Below are 24,807 nucleotides of genomic sequence, written 5' to 3' on the forward strand. Positions count from 1 at the left end.
ACCTGCACTCAATAATGAAATGTTATTACATTCCTCACTCAACAGTTCACCTAGTAACACAGTAACGTGTACTCACCCTGGTGGGGGTACTTCTGTAGATTCTACCCCTGATTTTCCTAGGGATCTGAAATCAAAGAGTCCTTTAAGGTAATCCCCGCTTTTTCATTTCAGAGAGAACCGCCTAATTCCAAGAGGCATCGAGGCAAGGGAGGGACAGAGACTGTTAGGAAAGGGGCAGCTCACCTCATGCCAGAAGGAGGGATGAAAGCAGCAAAGGAGGGGAAAAGCGGCTGGCCTTTCACACCAATGGCTATCGCGGCAGCAAGACCAGTAAACAAGAGCTTAGCCTCACCTGGGCTTTAATCCCAGACTTGCCACTGACAATGTATTTCTTCTTGCTGCTCAGCATTGTGACATTACCAGCCCTACTGCCACCTCTGCAGTCCAGGGACCCTTGTGTGTAGGCCTTTAAACTTTCTGCATCAGCAATTCTGTTGGCTCTGGTTCACTTTTTTTTTTTTTTTGGTTGGGGGGTGGGGTGCTACCCTTCCCTGGACTCCCTGAAGCTGCTCAACAACCCCTCCGGCAGTTGGACCCAGTTTAATAAGGCATTTCTGTTAGTGGCTCATCAGCCATTCCTAATTCTGACGGCTGTTTTGCTCTTGTTTTATTTTTTCCCTAAACACCTAATTACGTGGACCCTCTGACCTCTAAGCCTTAACAAGTCTCTTGACAAGGCCCAACTTGCACACGAATAACAATAGTGTACTTATATAACCAGGGACCTTTTTTGCCTGCTATAATTACCTTGTTAATTAGGTTCCTTTTTAACCTTACCTCCTCCTTTTCCATTTCAGATGATTTTTGTTAACCTAGTCTCATCAGAAAAAAAAAAGAACCACAGACCATTAAAACAATGAGGGAATTTATTAAGATGGTAAGGAAAAACACGGTGCAAAGCCCTCAGGCAGCCCGTACCATGCACTCTGTGTCCTTGGGTTAGTCAGACAGGACACTGGTGCTATACACTTAATTGCGTATCTTTTATATAGGTTTTGACATTCAATTTCTAGTCCCATCTCAAGATTGTTGCTGATTAGGTGCTGAATGACTGTATTTGTTCTTTCAAAAAAGTTTTTAAAAAACTGTTTTGTGGAAGGTAAGACTACGAAGGGGAGTTTTCAATTGCCTCAGAGTCCCAGGATCATGATGACCTTGTTACATACCAAACAGAGTCAAATGAAAGGGCAAAGAATCACATCACTTATTTGGTGATTTCTGAAAGGGGGCCAGTGAGTAGGAAATCTATACTCAACTGTAATTTATAGAGACAGGGTAGCAATGTGATTGAATTCTTCCTAAAAAAAAAAAAAAAAGAGAAAGAGAGAGGATGAAAGAGAGAGACTGCTTTTGAGCAGAAGAAAGAACATAAAATGGTAGATTCTTTTTTTAGAATAATCTTTATTTTGAGAGAAAAAGGTCTCTGGAAGGACAGAATAAAGGGAAGAGAACTAATATTTATTAAGTGTCTACACACAGCCCTGTGTCTGCCGTTTCTATTAATCAGCATAAGAATCTTAAAATATAGGTATTACTATCCCCATCTGACAAATCAGGAAAGTGCAGCTCTTGGAGAACAAACCATTTGCCTAAGGTCTCACAGTAAGTAAATGATGGGACTAGCAGGCAGGAGCCTGTGTTTATGTCAGGGCCGACGCTCTCCCCATGGTACCACACCTAACTATACGCATCAGAAGGCCCAAAACTCCCCTGGTCCTAATCTTGGGTGCATTAGTCCTCCTTCATTTTTCTTAATTTAATTAGTCCTTACATTTACTTTCTTATCAGATTGGGTCTCAGAAATGACATCATCCCAGATGATCGTAGAGCTCTGATCAAATCACAATTCTGAAATGGCTAATCATGTAAGAATTTAAATGGAACAGCCCTTTAATTGGCAACTCTGTCCAATCAATGTCACCACCAGAAATTAAAACAAATTAATTGAATTCAATTATCGATGTTTACCATCACCCATGACAATACTGGTCTCTTACTCAGAATTTCAAGAAATAAGATAGACCAATATTTTTCTGCTTGCTTGCTGAATCTCTAAGCTTCTGCTCGTGATAACCAAGGATGTTCACCCTAGACACTCTCAGGGGGTTCCTCATTTTCCTCACTTGGGTGAGAAGGAATTCTTTGGTCCAGTGGCTTAAGTCACTAGACCTGCACCAAAGGGTGCTGCAGATATAAACAAAACACAACCGCAAGACATTTTAGGGTACTATTACAGACAGGAAAAGCCTTACCACTTAATGAGTTTATCTAACAAAATAGTTCTCAAACTTTAGGTGCTTCAAAATCACCTGGAAGCCCTATGAGAACACATTGCTGGGCCCCACTCCAAGTTTCTGATTTAGTCAATCTGGGTGGGGCCCAAGATCTTGCATTGCTAACAAGTTGCCAGGTGACGCTGATGCTGCTGGTTTGGGGACCACACTTTGAGAACCGCCACTCAAACACAGGTTCCCAGCCTGAATAAAGCAGCCCTACTTCTCCTGACTCTCTCCTTAGCCAACCATTTGATCCTATCAGTGGTTACACTAGGGAGGCACATTCAAAGGCCGAAAAGAAAAGGTCACCTGAAAGGTCCGACATTACAATGAAGTGAACCTTCATAACCAACTGGGTCCAAGTCTGATTTCCATAGTTTAAAGCTACCAAAATAGATGTTTAATACCTTAAGAAAAATAGAACATGTGTGGAGGATAAAAGATCTATTTAACCTAAAGAGGATCAATCAGGCCAAGAGAAAACAAGTCATTTTCAAATACACGAAGATGATGACCAGAGATCCTCTCTATCTGTATCTCCATTCCCTAACATTTCCGGCACTTAACATCTATAATCCTCATTTGAAAATTGGGAACAATAACATCTACTTTGCTTTTCTCAAATGTGTGCTCAGAAATAAAATAATGTATCTGAGAGGGTTGTGAAGACTACACAACACACAGTATAAAATATTATAAATATTATAAAACATTAACCTTTCAGTTTTTTTAGGTCAAAAGTTCTTTAGCTAGAGCCATGGCTGTCTAGACCCCCCCGCTCCCTTCCCTGGCCAAAATGCAACATTTTGTGTGTTTATATTTTCCTGGGAGAGGCCCATAGTTTTCATCGGGTTTTCAAATGGGTCTCTGCTTTAAATGTCAATCCTGTTTAAATGTCAATCCTGACCCAGAGTTATAGCCAAGCTCTCTCTACCACTATATACCGGACACCTTAAAGGTGTCTGTCTCACCTACAGGTAGATATGGTTCACGGACTCTTAGAGACACCTCTCCCTTCCAAGCCAAATGAGCTGCTAAAACAAATTCTTTACCTATAAAAGGGATTACTTTCTGCCAAAAGATCAGGTAACCAGCTGGCTGAGTACTCAAGATGGATTTCCTACGGAAAAGTACCATGTACTGCACAGAGCCTGGGTGGGAGGAGGAAATATTAAAATGTAGAATCTTAAAAAAAAGGTCACTGCTGATCTTCAAGCAACATTAGGGGAGGTATTTCACCTACTAAGAGGGACTGAAGATTTCTCAGGGGAAGTAAAAACATATTGGTAAGAAAAATTTTTTAAAGGATGTGTTCCTCAACCTTTTAGCAGTAAAACCGCCTGAACAAGCCTTAGAAAATCCTTCACATGAAAACAGCTGAGTAGCAGAGGCTCCAGCAGAAGTTTTCCGTGACTGATGGAACTTAACTGAAGGTCCGCCTTGTCAACCTCAGGGTCTACCCTCAAGACTGGGGTTCTTCAAACTTCGTCCTGGCTTGTTTCCCTGCTGGGAATCTGAGATGTGAGTACTGTCAGCTGCTGTCTGGTCTTTTGAGTCCTGTCCTTGGAGGGGTATTAAGTCCATTTTTGGTGGTTAATGTAAAGGGAGGTGTTGTAAATGCACTTTCTCTGCTAAATTTTCCTCCTGAAAGAAGGTCTGAGAGCCTTGTTATATTTCTTTTGGAAGCTAGGATATTCTCGGTGGAAGTTTCATTACATTGATATGTAAACTGGGACAATGAGTCCAACATTTGTTAAAGCTTTCTTAAACTGAAATTTCTGCCCAATATGGGAGCTAGCTCCAGGGTTTTCCCTCAGGGATTCAAAGGTACTTGAACATTTCACAGGTGAGGTCTGGAAATCTATAGGCAACACACTAGAGGGTGTTCAGGGGTTCACTTTGCTGGCTAAGTGGACATTGGTGGCAGCTTAATGTAACATTTCCACACCAGGTCAGAAACTAATGATTTATGCAGTATGTGAAAGAAAGCCTCAAGAGGTTAAGTCTTTTGGCAAGAAAATATAGCAGATGAAAAAACTGAATCATTGAAGATAAGCCCCTCCCTACTCTTTCTTATTGTTTTTGTTTAAAACAAACCTACTGATCAAAGGTATTTTTCTAGTTTTTTGAGAGAGAATGACCAAGAAATCACCAAATGAGAGATACTGTGCTGAAAACAGAGCAGACCTGTGCTTTAAAGAATGTTTTCTAAAAGCTGGGAAGTCCTAAGTCAAATCCCTTAAGTAACAGTCGCACTAACTCCTTTAGGACAATTTCCTTGTTCACAAACATAAAAAGAAGACAAGTGGGTAAAAAAAAGTTCAGCAGGAGCTCCTCTTAAAGATGTACTTAGCAGGTAAGACAGTAAGGACTGTTACAAGATTAAGAGTTACTATAAAAACTTGCATTGGTCTGAGTTGACACACTGCTGTTCCGTGGAATTCTTCTGTAACACTCCTTTAGAGAAGAACCAAAGCTCAGTATCTTACTGTGGTCCCTCCCTGTTCCCCAACAAAACCAGATTTCTTGCTCCCCTTTCATGTTATTAGCAAGTAGCTGGTGATTAAAAAACCAAACTAGAATTATTATATGAATCCTTTCCATGAATTCTAAAGCACTACATTATTTGAAATAAGCCTGTGGATTGGTAGGATTTCTTTCTATCAAACATTTTAAAGCTCAGCTCAAGATTCTGAAACAAAATTTTCAAAAACAACAACAGCAATAACCCAAGAAAAAGAATAAACAATAGCTGTAATGATGAGAGTTGAAATATGGGCTCCTCAGTCGGGCCTTTGTTAGACTTACTATATATTCAATCGCATTGATGGTTATTTATTTAAGTCCGCAATTTCATGTATGTACGTACATGTATAAACCACGTATGTATAAAACACAAGACGGCACAGACTGTAAGAAATCAGTCTAAACCTACAAGAAACCACAGTTAGGAACATAAGAATGGTTGCTCTTTTCATTTATTTTTAAATACACTTCCCTTTTCTTTTTTAATCCTCACCTGAAGATATGTTCATTGATTAGAGAGAAAGGAAGTGGAGGGAGGAGTGGGGGAGAGAGTCATTGGCGTGAGAGAGAAACACCAAGCAGCCACCTCCCACATGCACCCCGCCAGGACCCAAACCAGCACCCCAGGTAAGCACCCTGACTGGGGACCAACTTGCAACCTTTTGGTGTACAGGATGACGCTCCAAACAACGGAGCCACCCAGCCAGGGCTGGTTGTTCTTTTTAAAATCAAAGGTGACACTGGATGTAAAACATTAGGTTTTAGGTGGTAGTTCTTAGCAACAAATAAGTCCTTCTTACCATTATATTAAAAACCTTTATCAGGCAAATATGATGTTTTGAAGAATGCTACTAAAGGAGCTGTAGTTGCTACCTTTTAGACATACACACATAAAGAATATTTGGGGAAATGTTTTGACTGGAGAGGGAAAAACACAGGCAGGTGGGGGAAAAATGTCTCAAATCTTTTCAGAGACTTGAGAGCACACCACTTCTGGGAGTTCCGGGTCTACCCCCACCCCCCACTACAGGCACACTTCAAAGATATTGTGGGTTCTACCTAAGGCAGCGATTTTCAAAAGGTATGCTGTAAGAATTTTTCTTTAATTTTTTATTTATTGATTTTTAGGGAGAAAGGAAGAGAGAGAGAGAGAGAGAGAGAAACATCGATTTGTTGTTCCATTTATTTGTGCATCCTGATTCTTCTATGTTCCCTGACCACGGATCGAACCCACAACATTGGCATATTGGGACGATGCTCTAACCAACTAAGCTACCCAGCCAGGGCCTGTAAGAATTTTTAAACATAATATCTGATTATTTAGTCAGAGGCACTGACCTCTTTTCCCTTAGACTGTCAAATTTTTAAAAATGACAACAGCTCTGGCTGGTGTGGCTCAGTGGACTGAGTGCCAGCCTGCAAACCAAAAGGTCGCAGGTTTGATTTCTAGTCACGGCACATGCCTGGGTTGCAGACCAGACTCCCCAGCTGGGGGCATGGGAGAGGCAACCAATTGATCTATATCTCACACACTCTTTCCCTCCCTTTCTTCCTCCCTTCTCCTCTAAGAAGTAAATAAATAAAAAAATATATATTTTTTTAAATGACAACAGCCAACACAACAATAGCCATCTGGTGTGAATGAATCAAAATTACACCTATTTTTTGTCAGATTGGTAAAAATATGTATTTTTGATGTGCTACAGAATTCTAGTAATTACTTTATGTGTGTCATGAGATGAAAATGTTTGAAAATCGCTGGTCGAGACCACTGCAGTGAAGCAAGAATTGAAATAAGGCAAGTCCTGCTCTTTTTGCTGGTGCAGGGTTCTTGCCTTCAGTTGGTAAAAAATGCAACATCTGCCCTGGCTGGTGTGGCTCAGTGGATTGAGTGCTGGCCTGTGAACCAAAACGTCACTGGTTTGATTCCCAGTCAGGGCACATGCCTGGGTTGCAGGCCAGGTCCCCCATTGGGGAGCATGCAAGAAGCAAACACACGCTGATGTTTCTCTCCATCTCTTTCTCCTTCCCTACCATTCTCTAAAAATAAATAAATAAAATCTTAAAAAATATGCAACATCTGTGAAACACAGTAAAGTGAGGTATGCCTGCATTCTTTTTTTTTTTCTATCCACATGAGAAACAAACAAAGTATCAGCTTATAAATCAAATGCAAAGCAAACCACAGGGTAACACAACCCATGCAGCCCACCAGCAGCAGTAGGGGCTCCAGCCCAGCACAGCCAGGCAAGAAGCTGACTCTGACCAGGCAGCTCTCAGACCTTCCCCAGTTTCCCCCACTTGTAATTAAGAAACAGGGGCGACCCTAGACATAGAAAATAATCAGAAATTAGAGTAATAACTTTTTCCCCAACCACAGGTCTTGGCAGGAATTTCTCATAGATGATCCCTGTCACCTGTCAGAGCTGTTGGCCTCATTATCAAGAAACAGAAGGAAAAGCAAAGTGACGAAAGAACTCACCATCCACTCGGGCATGTGAAAAGCTGAGGTGCCCTCATTACCGTCCCACTTCTCCATAGTGCAGGCTTGGGGAATGTATGTCCTGAAGCAAAAGGGAAAGCTGGTTTGGAAATGCCGGGGCTTTCTGAGCTCCCCAAAGCAGAACCTAACCTAGTGATTCAGAAGCTCACAGTGTCTAGCAGAAGCTGTATCCCCTTTCACAGACTTCCTATTCAAATCAAGATCATTCTCTAACTGCCTACCTAGTCCCTTAGTGGTTAGCTTCAAAGCTTCTGTTTCTGATTCAAAGTCAGAGCTGATGCGAGGTTCTGCACCCAGGCACTGAACTTCCTACGGGGCACTCACTGTGTAATGCTACCCACTCTACCCCCAGCTCCCCAGTGGGGACTTTCTGCGGCAACAGTCAGGCTTCCTCCCTTTCCCAGAGACTGTAAGGCGCTTGTTAATTTTCTCCAGATCCTCTGTACACGTCATTGCAGGTGCTGATACCAAAATCAATAAGGATCGAGGTCAAGAAGGCACTCCCATTTCTCAAGAGTTGCTTGATCAGTACGGTAAATAGGCGTTTCCTTAAAATAAAAGTTCCTTATGGCTCTCAAGTTTAAACAGCTATGCAGAAGCTCCCCGTCTGCTCACACCAGGGGTTTGGCACCAAACTCAGGCATATCTCGGGTTAAATTCTTACTGCACAGGACATTCGGGAGAGTCGAATGGAGCCAGGGAAGATCTCTCGCAAAATCTGAGCTTATTAGAGGCTCTTTAAGAAAGTGTTAGGACTACAACTCCCTCTGCTGGCTCTCCGTGCTATGTACATGAAGGTCTAAGGCTTTCCGCTCCAACAACAGCATGGGAGCCAATTGTGAATTAGCTGCTTCCCTAGGGCTAGTCAGAGCTAGCACGGTGTAGGTGTAGAGGCAGCCAGGGTTTGGGGTCAGGAGGAGTGCTGCCTCAGAGTCCCCATCCAATGCCGGTTTTTACTCACGGGTCAGGTTTCAGGAGGAAACAGGATGCCAACACAGTAGCTGTATACACTAGAGCCTGAAGGGACCTCAGGAGCAATTTCCTTTTTATGCCATACCAGTTCTCTGCTCTGCATATTTCGGATGTTTGGAAAGAAGACAAAACTAGAAAAAAAGTGACCTAACCTATTTTACTTTCTTATTCATTCCAGTAAAAGTGCCATAGATTTCAGGCACAAAAGAAGCCCAACAAGATATGTATGCCCGCTTTGGTCCTCTTCAAGAATCAAGGACTCTTGAATAGTGTCAGTTCCCACTGCAGAGGATCATTTCTCTAGAGCTGACAGTCATAATATTATAGTTAGAATTACAGATTCATTGCACACTAGGGCCTTCACTGGCTAAGAAGACAGTCCTTTGGATGTGGAGAGGAGAGGAGAGGAGAGGAAGGTAATGTCTAGGGGAGGAGGTAGTGTAAGATGCCAGAGAGGGCAGAATTCAGATGGCTGACCCGGAGGTACAGACTAGAAAGAAAGGCAAGTGAAAACAGAAGGGGACTGTGGGCCAGGTGTATGCAGAGGTGTTGAAGGATTAGAGATCACAGGGCAGGTGGGGATTAAATGCAATAAGAATAAGGAACAGCAGCAGTGGATGTAAAAGAAGTTGTGGTCATAGAGGTGCTAAGGAGTGAAGGAGCAACTTGAGTGATAAGATACAGAAAGTTGGTGAAATGCAGGAGCGAGAAGGCCCCTCTGAAGTCAGGGTGTCAATTTTGATAAAAAGCCCTGGCTCTAAACAACCTCCAGTTATTGTCCTCTGGTCTCCCTTTAATTCAAACTTAATACAATGAGAAGTTACATCTGCTGCCTAAATTTCCCATGGTATCTTTCATCTGTGTTTATCGAAAACCAAAATGATTGCTCCATCTTTACTTTCCTTCATCCTCCAAACTTTTTTTCCTCACTTTTCTGCCTCTGTCCCCTGTCAACCAGGTACAAAACCTCAGTCATCTTTGACTTCACCCCTGTCCCCAGAACAAGCAATTGCCAATTATTTCTGAGCCCTCCTCCACCAACCCTCTCTTCTATCCCTACCTGTCCATTTTCACTGCCTCCTAAAAACCCTTTATAAAACCTTTCCAGGAGGATCTTCCACTGCACATCCCTATATAGACTCTACCTGCAGGTTAGCTGTATTATCTGCTATTTCCTGAATGTGGAGACTGCAGAGCATGGCAGCAAAGGGCACTAGTTTTGGAGTGAAACAGACCTGGGTTGGAAACCCGGCTTTGCCACTTAACCTCTCCATCCCTCCGGTCTTCTAATCTGTACAGTGGGAATAATCACAGCAGTCTCACGGGCAGGACTGAAGCAAGGACTCCGAAAGTGTGCACACACCAAGTACCTAATAAACGGGAGCTCTTACTTATGTCATCATTACGTTGTCCCTTCCCACCTCAGTACCCTTTGCTCAGGCTACTTCCTCAACCTGAAATGCATTCATTCTGCCTTTTCTTCCATCAGCTTTACTTACTCAAATTCCTCAAGGTTTGGCTCAAATGATACTTCTGCCATGGAATCTAACCTAAAAAGGAATCTCCCTTTCCTCTAATATTATTCTTTGGTCACGTCACTATCTTCACACCTCCTCATATTATTTTCACTGTGTACACGTGTCGTCCCTGGTTAGACTCCAGGATCTTCGGGGCTGAGCTAGCTTTGATTTGCCCACCGTGCCTGGCATATAGCAAGGGCTTGTCAAATTTTTACGTTGTATGTATACCTTATAGTGTTCTGGGGATAAGTTGCATAATATATTATTATTGATTATATAATATATTAATCAATGTGTCTGATATATTTATGTGCATTTTATAGAATTTGAAACATTATTTTACATGTCCAGGTTATATATAGTTGTATTATTGACCATAGCTATAACTTATTTGTGATGAGTCTTTCCTAGCATTTTAATCCTTAATTACAATATTATCTCTGTAGGAATATATAACCCACTTTCCATTGCTTGATCTGCATCAATTATTATCCATTATGACCTGCATCATATGGAAGCTTTTAGAAACAAATTGAGGGCAAAAGACTGCCAGAGTGAAACCCAACCCTTAAAATATTTCAAGGATAGCAAATTACTACATTATTGGTGCTCCTATTAATGTTTTCTACATAATCATTTATTAAATAACTGGAATATGACTATGCTCACGGTAGTGTTAAAACATGGACAAAACATGGACAAAACTGACTTTAAGGAAACCAGGATTGTGAATAAAAGAATAAACACGTGTAAAATATATCACTTTGAGGCCCTGGCTGGGTGGCTCAGTTGGTAAGAGCGTCATTCTGATAAACCAAGGTTGTGGGTTTGATTCCCGATCAGGTTCCATAGGAGAGGCAACCAATGGATGCATAAATAAGTGGAACAACAAATCATTGTTTCTATCTATCTATCTATCTATCTATCTATCAATCATCAATTTAAAAAATTTTTAAAAATACATCACTTTGGCAAGCTAAACCAAATGTCATTTCAGTTGTAACATATTTTGTGTGTGTGTGTGTGTGTGTGTGTGTGTAGGTTATAACTAAAATAGACTTCATCTGAAACTGCAGCCTCACTACACCCTTCTGTAACAAAATAAAATGGTAGCTCTTTGCCGTCATGCTGTGCAATCTTTACCTCTCTGAAATAAAAACAAAAACTGCAGTTATCATAGAACTAAAGGTCTATTAGCTGAATGGGGCTGGGGCAGGCCTAAGGTATGGGAGTAAGTGCCTTGTACCTCAGAAGGTACAAGGACGGGAGTGACACCGCTGTCCCTGATTATCTAACCTAATCACCCTTAGCACCTAGGAGAGGAGATTGCAACTTCAAAAAAGTTATACAAACTGCACCCAGTCTTCTCCTTTACAAAATTTGACCAATGTGTGTACAGCTTAAAAGAATCACATTTTAACTCCAAGAAGAACAATTTAAAGTTCCGCATGCCGGTTATGTTCCTATCGGGGGTAATCTGATAGCAGCTTCATCATTAATGAAGACAAGCCAGACTTGTCAGAGAGGGCATATGCTTGGAGCCAAAGGGCAAAAGGGCAAGAAGTTAATATTTCCAGGGGTCAAAGTCAAAAAGAACCAGGCACTGGTAAAGAAGTAAGAATAATGGCAGAATAGTTTTAAACAAGAAGTGATAAATCTTCAACCTAGAGAGTCATAAGGCACAGGGCAAAGAACATAAGAATGTGACCCCATCCTCTATTTCTGGCTTGTTGATAATGGTTTTACTAGACTTTGGCAAGTCACCTAATTACTCTCTTCTGCAATGTGCTTACTATAAACGAGGGGAAATGGGTACCAGTGGACTGCGGAAGGTCAGCACTGGTTCCTTCCAGTGCTGACATTCAGTATTTCTAATCTATCTCGTTTCTCAGAAGCCGTAAGAAAACGCAATAACTACTCCGTAGTCATCTAAGTGACGGCTTATTGTAGAGGCTAAGGTTCCTAACCATCTGAGTTCAAAGTTCCACCTGCCCAATTATGAGGCTGGGTGCAACTGCTAGGCCTCAACTCTCCCTTGCCCCTTCAGACTTGAAAACCAATGCTACCAGAGTGACTGGAAGTAAGGCGTCCCCCTACCCCCCACCTAAATGTGAGGCATCCTACCTGCCGGTTCCTCAGTGGTCTTAGGTCTCATATCCCACAGGTATTTCAGACTCCACACGGGGGCATCGTCATTACTGGTAAAGACCACAGGCTTTAGAGTTGGATAGCCTTGGGTTTCAAGGCTTGGGTTTTAAGTGCTCCGTCACTTACTAGCTCTGTATCTTTGGGTAAGCTATGTAAGTTTTTAAGCCTTTGTGATCTCATCTATAAAACAAGATAACAATACCTTCCTCACTTTGACGCTATAAAGATTAAATAGTACGTACAAATACATGGAAAGCACTTAGCATAGTGCCAGGAAGCTGTTTTGTCCGAAACCAGACATGGCAGAGCAGCACCAGACCGCCCAGTGTGAAATCTTGACTCACCACCTACTGCGTAACTTCGGGCGAATCACTGACCCTCCTTGTTGCTTCAGTTTTCTCAACTGTAAAGAGGATATTAAGAATATCTGCGGGGGCGGGGGGGCAGGTAGGATGGGTGGAGGAGGGCAAAGGGGGAAGAATTGGGACAACTATAACAGAATAACAATAAAAAAGATTTAATTAAAAATAAAGAATATCTACCCCTTCAGGGGGAACACTGTGTAAAGTACATGACTGTCTAACCACTATGCTGTACACCTAAAACTAATACAAAGTAATATTGAATGTAAACTCTAATTGAAAAAAAATTTAATAAAAATAAAAAGCAAAAATTTGAATGTATTTTAATAATGTAAATAATACCTAACTTCATTAACAAAAACTTAAAAAAAAAAAAAAAGAAGAGTATCTACCCCTATAGGACTGCTGAGAGGATCAAATAAATTAATACATATAATGCACTTGGAACAGTGTCTGGAACAGGCCAGTGCTACTCACTGTTACTATTAATAAACATAACAGGTATATCCCCCAACACACCCAAATCCACCTTCTCTTCTTATACATGGCGAATTCATTCCATCAAACCAGAAGTACTGCCTGGGTGTCTATCATGTGCCAGGCAGCAAAGTAAGAGAGCCCCTGACCTCAGAGAGCTTAGAGTATAGGGGGGAATACAGGCAACTGAGTAAGTAATGGCAAGAAAAGATGAAAAATGATAAGGCAAGTGCAGGTGCTACGGGACTACAAGGACATCGTGTGTCCTGCGAGTGTGGCATCAGAGAAGCTCCATTTAAGTTGAAAGGTAAAGGAGGAGTAGAGGGGACTGGGTGTGTACTTGTGAGGAGGAGGGCTGAGAAGGCTCTTCCAAACAGAAGAACGTGTACTCCGTACTATCTCTTGCAACCTGTCCTTTCTTCTTCTTACCAGCTGTCTAAAGCCTAACCATCATCATATCCATCTAAATCAGTGCTTCTTAGACTTGAACGTGCCTACAAATTATTTGGAGATCTTGTTAAAATGCTGGTTTTGATTTCACTAAGTCTGGAATAGGTCCAAAGATTTACAGTTTTAAGAGCTCTCAGGATGATGCCAACACTGCTGGGACTACCCTTTGACAAGGCCCCAGATTGTTCCATCCCTGGAAAAGCCTACTTCAGTTCATTAAATTAACTTATTTTTATGTGATTATCACCAGCACACTCATTTTCAATCCTGATCACATCACTTCCCCGCTCACGTGCCTGAATAGCTCCCCACCATCTGCCAAATGAAATCCGAACTCCTTAGCATGACCCTTCCTCATGACTTAGCCTCTGCGTATCTCCTAAGCCTCTGCTCTCAGAATTCCCCCACATCCTCTGAAACATACACCCAGACAGACAGACAGACACACACACACACACACACACACACACACGCTTTCAAAATTTACCCCTTCTGTAATTTCCTTAAGTGCACGTTTCTACCTCCTGGTCTAGGTTAAGTATTAATTTTGTGAGTTGCTGAGAAATCCCCCAGACTCGTCTCTATCGTAACACATATCAGTTTTGACAATATAATTGATCATTTCTGTTTCCACACTAGAACTTCAAACTGTTTGAGGGCAGAGATTATGTGTCTTGTTCAAGTGCCTCATACATAGTAAATAACCAATGAATATGAGTGGAGGGGAAAACGACTTAAAGAACAGCTAGCTCAGAGTAAAGCCCAAAATAAATAAAATACAGGACAATCATCTGAAGGGTAAAGGAAGGAAAAGGGACTTAGATATGAATAAGAACTAACAAAACCATAAATAGAAACATCACTATTAACAAAAATATGCCTAGTACAGCTACATGTATGTCCTTGCCACTCACTCATCCAATCTCTGCTCCTCAGGTAATCAATTAAGCAATATAGAGACACAGTACACTAGAGCAGGCACCACCTTCTCCACTCCCTGTTCAGTCCCTTAGAATCTGGGCTGGGAGTGGAGTGTGGACTTAAACCCTCAATTTTCCTGACACAGCTAAATAGAACTCTACTTAGGTCAGGGTTCAGTTTGTTACACAGTTAGTACCTATAGCTAAAACTGTCCTCAAAGAGAAGTCAAGCTTAAACTTGGAAACCTCCTCTTGAACTTGAAAATAACCAGAATAAGAGTGAGAAGGAATATACATTCAGGGCCCTCAATTTTATCACAGAGTAGGGGTTGGGCAGGGGAGGACGGGACAGTACAGGGTAAAATAATGAAGCATAAAGCTATCAAATAAATGTAGAATGTGGACTTCTCACTATATTCTTTAATTATTTTTAAAAGGTTTTATTTATTTATTTTTAGAGAGAGATGAAGGGAGGGAGAAAGAGGGAAATATCAATGTGTGGTTGCCTCTCAAGCACCCCCAACTGGGGTCCTGCCCACAACCCAGGCATGTGCCCTGACAGGGAATTGAACCACTGACCCTTTGGTTTGTAGGCCGGCACTCAATCCACTGAGCCACACCAGCCAGGGCTTCTTTTTTTTTTTAAAAAAAATAAACTTTTTATCGAAGCATAACTTATCTACAAAAAAGTACACCAATCAAAAAGTTATAATTTGAGGGTGGGTGGAGATGGAAGAGGGTATGGGGCTATAAATGGTGGAAAAAATACAATAAAAATAAGTAAATAGAAAAAAGTTAAAATTTGACAAAATTTCGAGAGCACACCTATGTGACTGCTTACCGAGATGAGGAAATGAAACGTTACCAGCACCCTAGGGCCTCCCCTCACCATTATTACCTGGGCTGGCCAGTTCTGTCTGTTTTGAACCTGACATAAATGTCACAAGAGACGCACTCGAGTGCCTGCATTTTTCCAGCTCAGTATGTTTCTAAGTTATTCAAGTTGCGCTAAGAACAATAAGCTGCACTTAGCAGCTCACTTATTTTTACTGCTGGAAAGCATCCCATTGCATGGATATTCATAATCTATTGAACACAGTCCCCTGTTGAAAGTTGTTTGTAGTTTGGGGGCCGTGAAAAATATTATCGCTATGAACATTCTTGCATATGTTGTGCTCATATGAAAATGAAACATTTCTGTTGGGTATATCAAGGAGTGGACTTGCTGGGTGATAGGGTATGCATATGTTCAGTTAGGTCCATCAAGCAAATTTCCGAAGTACTTGCACTAATTTATATTCCTACTGGCGGAATATCAGTGTTCCAGTTACTTTATATCCTTGCCAGTGCTGGGTGTTGTTCATCTTTATACATTTTACCAAATAACTCTTGGCTGAATGAAGCTTATCTAACCCACGTATTGTCTCTATAAAGCTTATCACAGTCATTTTTGTGCTTAGGAAAACTGGGCATCACTTCAGCTCTACATTTGAGCTACATTTTAAACAATGAAACCCCTAAGAAAAAGCACAAAAAGGCAAAAACCATGGCGCTAAGTAGACCATGAAAAGAACACTTGGAGGAGAGTCTGAGAGCTTACACGGGAAGGCAGAGCATTGCCTGGTTTGACCTCAGCAGGGAATATACGTGGCGGGTGAGTCAAATTTCTGCCACTGTGCACATGTCCATGAGTGCCCACTAAAATGCAGAAACAACCACAAGTATTAATGGTAGGATTGCAAATAAATTTCAGTGAGTAGGCAAATTTGCAAATACAAAATCTAAGAATAACTGGGGATCAGCTGTGCTGCTGATCACTTGATCCAAATGATTTCAAGACAAATTTGCTCTGACTTTTAAAGGTTATGAGCTAATTCTTGCCTACAGATGCTGTAAATACCTTCTGTGGTCCATAAAGTTACAAGGTAAAGATGGTCTCGACAAAATCTTCCTCCAAGTTTAGCAGTGACAAAGACCGTGGAAGAGAATGCAATCATCTTAAAGGTGTGCTGATGCTGTAGTAGTAACAGGAGTCTACCCCTGGTTGTAAGAGGTCTTACACAATGAAGATTTTTAAAAGGCCGTATTCAGACAGGCAAGACTACCACTACCAAATAGTTATGCCTATACTTCAGCTGCTCTGCTGCCGAAAACCACCCAGGCACGAAGAAAGGTCAAAAACCACCCAGGCACGCAGCAAGGTCAATACGGCCTAGTGATTCTGCCATGTTCCCCTGCTCAGTCATTTCTCCTCATCTCCATATCTGCTGTCAAATATTCTCTACTCTTCTCAAATGCACATCTATCTCTTACACTCAGGACACTGCTTGTGCTCCTTTTTTCACAGAGAAAACAAAAACCATTAAATGGAAAAATGTTTTTCAACTTGACACCAAAGCCTACAACCTTATCTACACTGTCTTTTCCTATCTCCCTCCTGTTTTATCCATTTAGCTACCCTATGTCTTTTGATTGGAGCATTTAAGCCACTTACATTTACAGTGATTATTGAATGATATGTATTTATTGCCATTTTCTTTAACTATGCTCCTCCTCCTCTGTCTTGTTCAGGCAAGCCCTTTGGCACTTGTTGTAATATTGGTTTGGCGGTAACAAACTCCTTTAGTTTTTTCTTGTCTGGGAAGGTCTTTAGTTTTCCTTCGATTTTTAAAAAAAAATATTTATTTATCTTTAGAGAGAGAGTAAGGGAGGGAGAGAAACATCAATGCTCGATATAAACATCAATGCCTCTGGCACACTCCCAACAGGGGACCTGGGCTGCAACCTAGGCATGTACCCTGACTAAGAATTGAATCGGTGATCTTTTGGTTTGCAGGAAGATGCCGAACTCACTGAGCCACACCTGTCAGGGCCCTCCTTCAATTTTAAATGATAGCCTTACTGGGAAAAGCAGCCTTGGTTGTAGGTCCTTGCTTTTCATCACTTTGAGTATTTCATGACACTCTCTTTTGGCCTGAAATGTTTCCATTGGGAAATCAGCTGACAGTTTTATGATAGCTTCCTTGTAGGTACAGGTACCAAATTGCCTGTCTTGTGGCTTTTAAGATTCTCTTCTTGTCTTTAACCTTTGCCATTTTAATTACAATGTGTCTTGGTGTGGGTCTCTTTGGGTCCATCTTGTCTGAGACTCTCTGTGCTTCCTGGACTTGTGTTCTTTCTCCTTCACCAGGTTAGGGGTTTTCTGTCATTATTTCTTCAAATAGGTTTCCGATTTCTTGCTCTTTCTTCTCCTTCTCGTACCCCTATGAATGTTGTTATGCTTCATACTGTCCCAAAGTCCCTTATACTATCCTCATTTTTTAAATTCTTTTTTTCGTTTTGATGCTTCAATTAGATGTTTTTACTACCTTATCTTCCAAATTGCTGATTCGATCCTCTGCTTCATCTAACCTATTATTTATTCCTTCCAGTGTGTTCTTCATTTAAGATATTGTAGTCTTCATTTCTGATTGGCCCTTTTTTATGGGTTCTATGTCCTATGTTTTCATGCCACTGAGCATCCTTACAATCATTACCTTGAACTCTATATCTGATAAACTTCTTACCTCCATTTCATTTAGTTCTTCTTTTGGAGAATTCTCTTGTTCTTTCATTTGGGGCCTGTTTCTTTGTCTCCCCATTTTGGCTGCCTCTTTGTGGTTGTTTCTATGCATTAGGTAGATCCGTAAAGACTCTGGTGCAGACTCTGGTGCAGTCCTACGTCAGATGCTGCCTGTGATTAGCCCTAGGCAACCTGTTTGGAGCTATCAATGACCCATAGGTTGTGGCTCCCTCTGCTGGGCCTGGGTACCTGTGGAAATCCTCCCTCCTGTTTCAATGGAAGAGAATTCTCTCTTACCCTCTGTTTATGGACTAAATTGTATCCCCCCAAACATCTATGTTGAAGCCCTAACTCCCAATGTGACTGTACCTGGCAACAGGGCCCATAGGAGAGTAATTAAAGCTAATGAGGTCATTAATGGTAGAGTCTTAACCTCATGGGATTATCACCTTTATGAGGAGACACCAGAAAGCTAGCTCGGCTTGCTCTCTGTCTGCACACAGAGGCAAGGCACTGTGAGGACATAGGGAGAAGGCAGGCATCTATAAACCAGAAAGAGAGGTATCATCAGAAATGAACCCTGATAGCTCCTGATCTCAGACTTCTAGCCTCCAGAAAACATATTTGTGCTGTTTAAGCCGCCCGGTCTGTGGTATTTTGTTATGGTGGCCTGAACAGACTGTACACCATCTAAACCTGATCCCTCTGACCAGTGTTCTGGATCAAATTCTCCCTTACCTTCTAAGGGACAATTCTCTATCAAGCATTCCCTCTCGCTTATGTTTCTTCAACCTTTCACTCTCTGTTGACTTCTTCCCATCAGCACAGAATGTGTTTGGGTTTCTCCTGTCCCCCAAGGAAATCTTCCACCTTCCCCTTGCAGCAAATGCTACTCTCTGTACTTACTTCAGAGAGAAACATGCTGGTTTTCTGAGTTCACTATATCCCCAATTCTTTACTTTCCATTCACTCCTCAATCTACTACAGTCTGGCTCCTGCAATCCACTGAAACTATTTATGCCAAAGTCATTATGTCCTTGTTGCTAAATATAATGAAGACTTTTTACCTTACCTTACCTCTCAGGGTTTTGACATTATTAGTACCTTCTTCCTGAAAGACTCTCTCTCCCCTTGGCTTTCCTAATGTTATTCCATCATTTCTTTCACCTCCAAGATATCTTCCTTCTCAGTTTCCCTTGTAGCCTGGAATAATTAAATTTATGGTAGTGCTATAAAGGAAATGACCAGTGTAAAGTGTAAAAGCAAAACAAAAAAAATCCTTCAATAGAATGATCAAGAAAGGTATTTTTAAGGTGATAATACTTTAGCTAGGACTAGATGGATGAGAGAAAGACTCCAATGTAAGAAAAACCTTGAAATGTTTAAAGAATGGAAAGATAATTTGTGTGGTAAGGATTCTGTGAATGAGAGGTAGAATGAGGTTGCAAAGATAGGAAAAAGCCCAATGTGAAGGGCCTTATAAGCCAATATAAAGATTTTGGATTTCATTCTAATGGATGTCATTAAAGGATTTTTTGTTTTGTTTTTTTCTTTTTAATTTTATTTATTTTTAGAGAGAGGTGGAGGGAGGGAGAAGAGAGGGAGAAAACATCAACGTCTGGTTGCTTCTCACATGGCTCCCACTGGGGAACCTGGCCCACACCGCAGATATGTGCCATGACTGGGAATTGAACCAGCAATCCTTTAATTTATAGCCTATGCTCAATCCACTGAGCTACACCAGCCAGGGCTCATTAAAGGATTTTAAGCAAGGACCAAACCAAAAGATGATGGTAACCAGGAGTAGGCCGATATTAACAAAGATGGAGAAAAGCAGATGAATTTTGAGGTAATTTCAAATGCAGAACTCATAAGACTTGCTCAAGAATTGGATGTAAGAGGTAAGAGAAAAGGAAAAATGACTTCCAATTCTAGTGGGAACAACTGAGTGAAGGCAATTTACCTGGATGAAAAACATTTGGGTGGGGTGAAAAAGGTAATGTATCATGGGAGAAATCAAAAGTTCTCCTGTGGGCATGTTAAGTGTGGAACACCTGTGAAATATTTATGTGGACACAGAAAACACCCCACGCCCTCTCTTTCTAAAGTCAGTAAGTACATCCTTGGGTGAGGGTTAGACTAATAATAATAAATAATTATAATTATTATTTTAATAGCTTCATCAAAGACATTCTTAAGTGAAATGGGAAAAAAATTTTAGCTGCAAGTGCACAGCAATGAAGAATACAATGACAACTAAGAGTCTGGTGCGAAAGCCTTAACAGGGAAGGCACTAGCAGTGTTATCCACCATTGTTTATGTACCACTTGTGCAAACGTCAACACAATGGAAAAGGCAAATAACATGTTAATATTACGAAAACAGCTTTGACTTCCCTGATCCTGGAATCCAGGGAGCACGCTTTGAGAACACTGATGTAAGAGGTGCTGGAGACCAGTGGGAGGCCTGGGGTTTAACAAGGCCTTTGTGTAAGACCTGAATTTTCTTTTTTGCCTGTAAATGGGTATCTCAGAAAAGTCTCTTCAATCTTACACACTTCAGTAAACTCTGCCATTAACAGTGGGGATTTCCTTATTTTTACCTTCCCCTTTTTTTATTCAGGGGGTTTCAAAGTCAAAAGTATTTTCATAATAATCCTAAAGTGTTATTTGTCTTTGTCACTTTTCATTCTCAGGAGTGTAGAGTGGCATTTTCTAGAGGCTCTATGATTTGTGATGATGTCGTCACTGTGCCAGCTAATGGAATGCATGTGTCTGTATTTTTGTGTTCTCTAAAATTTACCAAAAAGATTGGATTAGGATGTAAATAAAAGTGTTTTCAGCTCATTACTGCTACTATGCAACTACTATCTTCAGTTATACCTGCTATATCTCTAACTTCACTATCATTCAATGAACTATTATTTTTAAATCCCAAAGATTTCCTTGTGCCTATGTGGAAATACAAATAAGAAGTACACATTGTTGACTTCTTTCTAATGATATTCGAAAAACTTTTTTCAACCCTTTAAAATTTTTTAAATTAAACTTTTACTATTTTAGAATTTAATAATATTCTAAAGTAAAAAATTTATTTATAATTTTTTATATTTAAGGATGAATTGTATGCTTTTAAAAAGATCAGAAGCCCTGGCTGGGTGGCTCAGTTGGTTGGAGCATCCTCCTGTACACCAAAGGGTCACGGGTCTGATTCCTGGTCAGGGCACATACATGTCTGGGTTGCAGGTTCGATCCCCAGACAAGCATGTAAGAGAGACAATCAATCTATGTTTCTTTCTTTCTCTATCTCTCTCCTTTCCTCTCTCTCTAAAATTAATAAACATATTCTCAGGTGAGGATTAAAAAAAATTTTTAATAAAAAGATCAGAAGATATTTTTTCAACCTATAGCTGTACCATCTTGTACCTAAAGATACTGAAAAAGATGAAACTAACATACTGAGAGTTCTCTGACTCATGGAAGAGAAGAATCTACCCCAAAGAATCTGAGAAAATGTGTAATATAAAACACGAAAATAATGAAATCTGTTATGTCCCTCAGGTTTATAGTTGGTAATAATATTTTATCTTAAACAAGAGTAATTTTCAATTGTTATGGTGCCATTTTAGTTAAGAAAATGGAATTGAATATTTTCTTTTTTTTTCTTGTCGTTTAAGTACAGTTGTCTCGATTCTCCCCCACTCCCTCCCACCCCAGCCATCCCCACTTAGGAATTGAATATTTCCAAGAGAAACAAGAAGAGCTCTTCAGAATGTGTCATGTACCATGAAGACTGGCTCAATACAAAGATGAAGTGACCCCAAGTCACCACTTAAATGCAAGCCATACTAAATTCTTCCAGAAAAATCAGACATGAAAAACTGAATAGAATACATAAACCTTTAGGATTAGGTCTAGAGTCTACATAGGAGCTATAAATGGTGTTGAAATAATTAGTAGGCAGTAAAGGGGTCCATTATTCTTCTAAAAATAGTAAGAATCTCCTTTCATTGTGATTCAGACAGGTACCTGATAAGGAGAGAAAAAAATTCAGGTGATCCTTCTGGGCGGAATCCCCAACCTACAGAGAAACAACACAGCCAGTGCAATCTGAAAGCCCAGAGAACCAATGGCTGAGACCTAATTCTGAGCTGCTATGCTTTTCTCTCCTTTTTTTGCTTTACTGTCAAGAAAACAACACAGGACCTGGGCATACACAAAGGGATCACTGCTATGAAATTTATGCCCCAAAGTATTCTGGGGAGAGAACTGGCCCTTCATTCGGATAATCAACAACTTTACTCAACTTGCTTCACATCTCTGTGTGGAATCCAGGAAACCCAGTCTCTTTACAAACAGCTTACTCCAACCAACCCCTCCCATGAGGCCCTTCAACTCAAGAAATTGTTTCTTACTTTCTGACTTACCACGTGCCAACAGAGGATCGTTTCCTTAAAGTAGTCACCAAAGTATCAAGGCTATTCTGACTGTGGGATAACAGAATAGGTTAGCTCTCAAAGAAGGGTAGTTAGACAGTTATCACTGTGTTACTGAGCAAATGTTAAAAAGAGTGCATGACAGCCCTGGCTGGTAGGTCAGTTGGTTAGAGTGTTGTCCCAATGGCCCAAGATGTGGGTTCGACCCCAGTCACAGCACATACAAGAATCAACCAATGAATGCATGAATAAGTGGAGCAACAAATCAGTGTCTCTCTCCCTTTCTCTTTTTTCTCTAAAATCAATTAAAACAACGTTTTTAAAAGAGAGAGCATGATTTTTTTCCTAGCTGCCACCTAGCTTTGGGAGGCCTGGATTCTCCTCAGTAAAAGTTTTTTACTTGTGTCAGAAATATTTAGAAAAATCTCTGAATTGACTACTCTTTAGAATTCCTACATCACCTATTATGGTGACCAGGCATTCCTAGTGTCTACAATGAAGTCTGCCTCAAACTTACTACTTACTGAGGGAGCATAATAAGGAAATGAACAGCATATATTCCCAAGAGGAATATCTAGGGATGGTAGTATTCTGTTTAAAAAGCCCAGGTATCAAACCGAAACATGAGCAGATAAAGAATAAAGGTGCTGCCCTGACCGGTGTGGCTCAGTGGGTTGGGGTGGTCCTGCCAAGTGAAAGGTCTTTGGCTGAATTTCCGGTCAGGGCATATGCCCGGGTCACAGGCCAGGACCCTGGCTGGGGGTGTGCAAGAGGCGACTGATCAATGTTTCTCTTTCATGTCGATGTTTCTCTCCCTCTCTTCCCCTTTCTCTAAAGATAAAAAAAATCTTTAGAGTTGTTGCTAGATTCAAAAGTCAGCTCAGATTCATAGACACAGAAAATAGATTGACAGTTGCCAGAGGGAAGGGGACTGGGTGAAAGAAGAGAAAGGATTCAAAAGTACAACTTGGTAGTTACAAAACAGTCGGAGGGCTGGATGTAAATTACAGAGTGGGGGATACAGGCAATAATACTGTAATGACTATGTATGGTGCCAGGTGAGTACTGGAGATATTGCATGAAATACTTTGTAAAGCATATGATTGTCTAATCACTATGCTGTATACCTGCAACTAATACAAAGTTGCATTGAATGTAAACTGTAATTGAAAAATGAAATTAAAAAGAAAACAAGAAATTCATTCACTGACTTAAAAAAAAAAAAAAGTCAGGTCCGCTCAAGAGCTCGCTCTTGTGGAGAGAGGGAGGGAAAGCAGCAGAGCTACAGCCGAATAAGCAGTGTGTCAGCTGTTACTGCTCTCAGGTAACCTGAAGGAAATGATCGAGACTCGGTCAGGACTCAGAGTAGGTGGAGCTGAGGTATAGCAGGTGTCACGCACAATCCAAGGAATTCATCCTTAAGGACTCAAGTCACATGTTGCCCCTTTAAGGCTCCCCCTGATCATCCTATCTGGCCCTGCCCCCAACACTCTGAACCCATCATCTTATTTTCTTCAATTACCACTATCTGAAATCACTTCTTTTTTTTGTTTTTCCATCCTAGAATTTAATCTTCAAGAGAGCAGGGGTCTTACCTGTATTGCTCACGGAGCTTAATGTCTGATACATACAGACACTCAGTATACATTTGTTGAAAATATACAGCCTCTAACTTGGAAGGCCTAGTAGTTCCAGAGAGAACAATACCCACCAAAGAGGGGCGGCAACACAGCTCAACGCTTGTGGGAAGGTTCACTGGGGAAATATTAGATTGGATCTTGAAGAATGTTATATTGTATCTAACTCTTTAAGCCTCCAAAATGGTCATGGTGCTTAATGTCTCTATGCTTTTAACAACAATAAGGAAAAAAGGAGTACATTTATTTAAAGAATACTTTCTACATTCCAAATACTACGTAGTCTCGGTGTGTATTATTCTTCTAATAACCTATGAGGTAGGTGCTTTTGTGTCACCGTTTTATAAAAAAGAAAACCGAAGCACAGACAGGTTAAGGAACTGACCTAAGATCACAGCTAGTGAGAGGCAGAGCAAAGACCAGAATCTAGGTACTTTTGCACGGTGTCTGAAATGCCCTTAACTTCACATGCCTGTTGAATGAACTCTTATTAACTCTGAACTACCTTGGAAGTCAAAAATTCCATCCTCTCTTAGGCCTTTCAAAACAACAGGCAAAAGATAACACAGCTGACCCCAGTGTGATGCTGTCCTGCACATCTGTTCTGCAGAGAAGTAGTCTCTATCTCCATCCGCCTTCTCCCACCTAAGCCTGTGCCGCCACCCCATGGAAGATTTGATGGCCATGGATGTGAGCCCCCTAAGGCCCCAGAACTATCTTTTCAGTTGTGAACTTAAAGGCTGACAAAGATGATCACTTTAAGGTGGATAATGATGAAAATGAACACAAGTTCTTTAAGAACGGTCAGTTTAGGGGCTGCTGCAAAGGACGAATTGCACATTGTTGAAGTGGAGACAATGAATTATGGAGAAAGTCCAATTAAAGTAACACTGGCAAGTCTGAAAATGTCTGTACAGCCAACAAACCTCCTTGGTGGCTTTGAAATAACACTGCCTGTG

General features: G+C 40.9%; 1 protein-coding gene and 1 long non-coding RNA gene across 10 annotated transcripts in view; one reads left to right on the plus strand and one right to left on the minus strand.

Annotated features, from left to right (window-relative positions):
• AHCYL2 (adenosylhomocysteinase like 2) overlaps nt 1–24,807 on the minus strand; it is a 149,702-nt gene that overhangs the window by 52,591 nt on the left and 72,304 nt on the right. For 2 of the 9 annotated variants that reach the window (XM_045855559.1, XM_045855556.1), the window contains exons 1-2: nt 7,587–7,761; nt 7,345–7,426 (exon numbers count right to left, since the gene is read on the minus strand). The exons of 2 other annotated variants lie outside the window; for them this stretch is intronic. In XM_045855559.1, coding sequence (XP_045711515.1) covers nt 7,345–7,401 — 57 coding nt within the window. In that variant the 5' untranslated portion in view covers nt 7,402–7,426; nt 7,587–7,761. Of the gene's footprint in view, nt 1–243; nt 266–352; nt 473–7,344; nt 7,762–24,807 lie in introns of those variants that run through there. 5 more of the 9 variants (XM_045855558.1, XM_045855555.1, XM_045855557.1 and 2 more) reach the window with 4 other exon arrangements.
• Nucleotides 1–24,807, plus strand: part of LOC123829670 — a 37,881-nt gene that overhangs the window by 1,736 nt on the left and 11,338 nt on the right. Inside the window, exon 2 of the long non-coding RNA XR_006787644.1 lies at nt 3,665–3,857. This is a non-coding gene — a long non-coding RNA (uncharacterized LOC123829670). The remainder of the gene's footprint in view (nt 1–3,664; nt 3,858–24,807) is intronic.

This window comes from Phyllostomus hastatus, unplaced genomic scaffold (genome assembly GCF_019186645.2).
Source record: "Phyllostomus hastatus isolate PE091 unplaced genomic scaffold, TTU_PhHast_1.1 phas_scaffold_114, whole genome shotgun sequence".
NCBI classification, from domain to species: domain Eukaryota; kingdom Metazoa; phylum Chordata; class Mammalia; order Chiroptera; family Phyllostomidae; genus Phyllostomus; species Phyllostomus hastatus.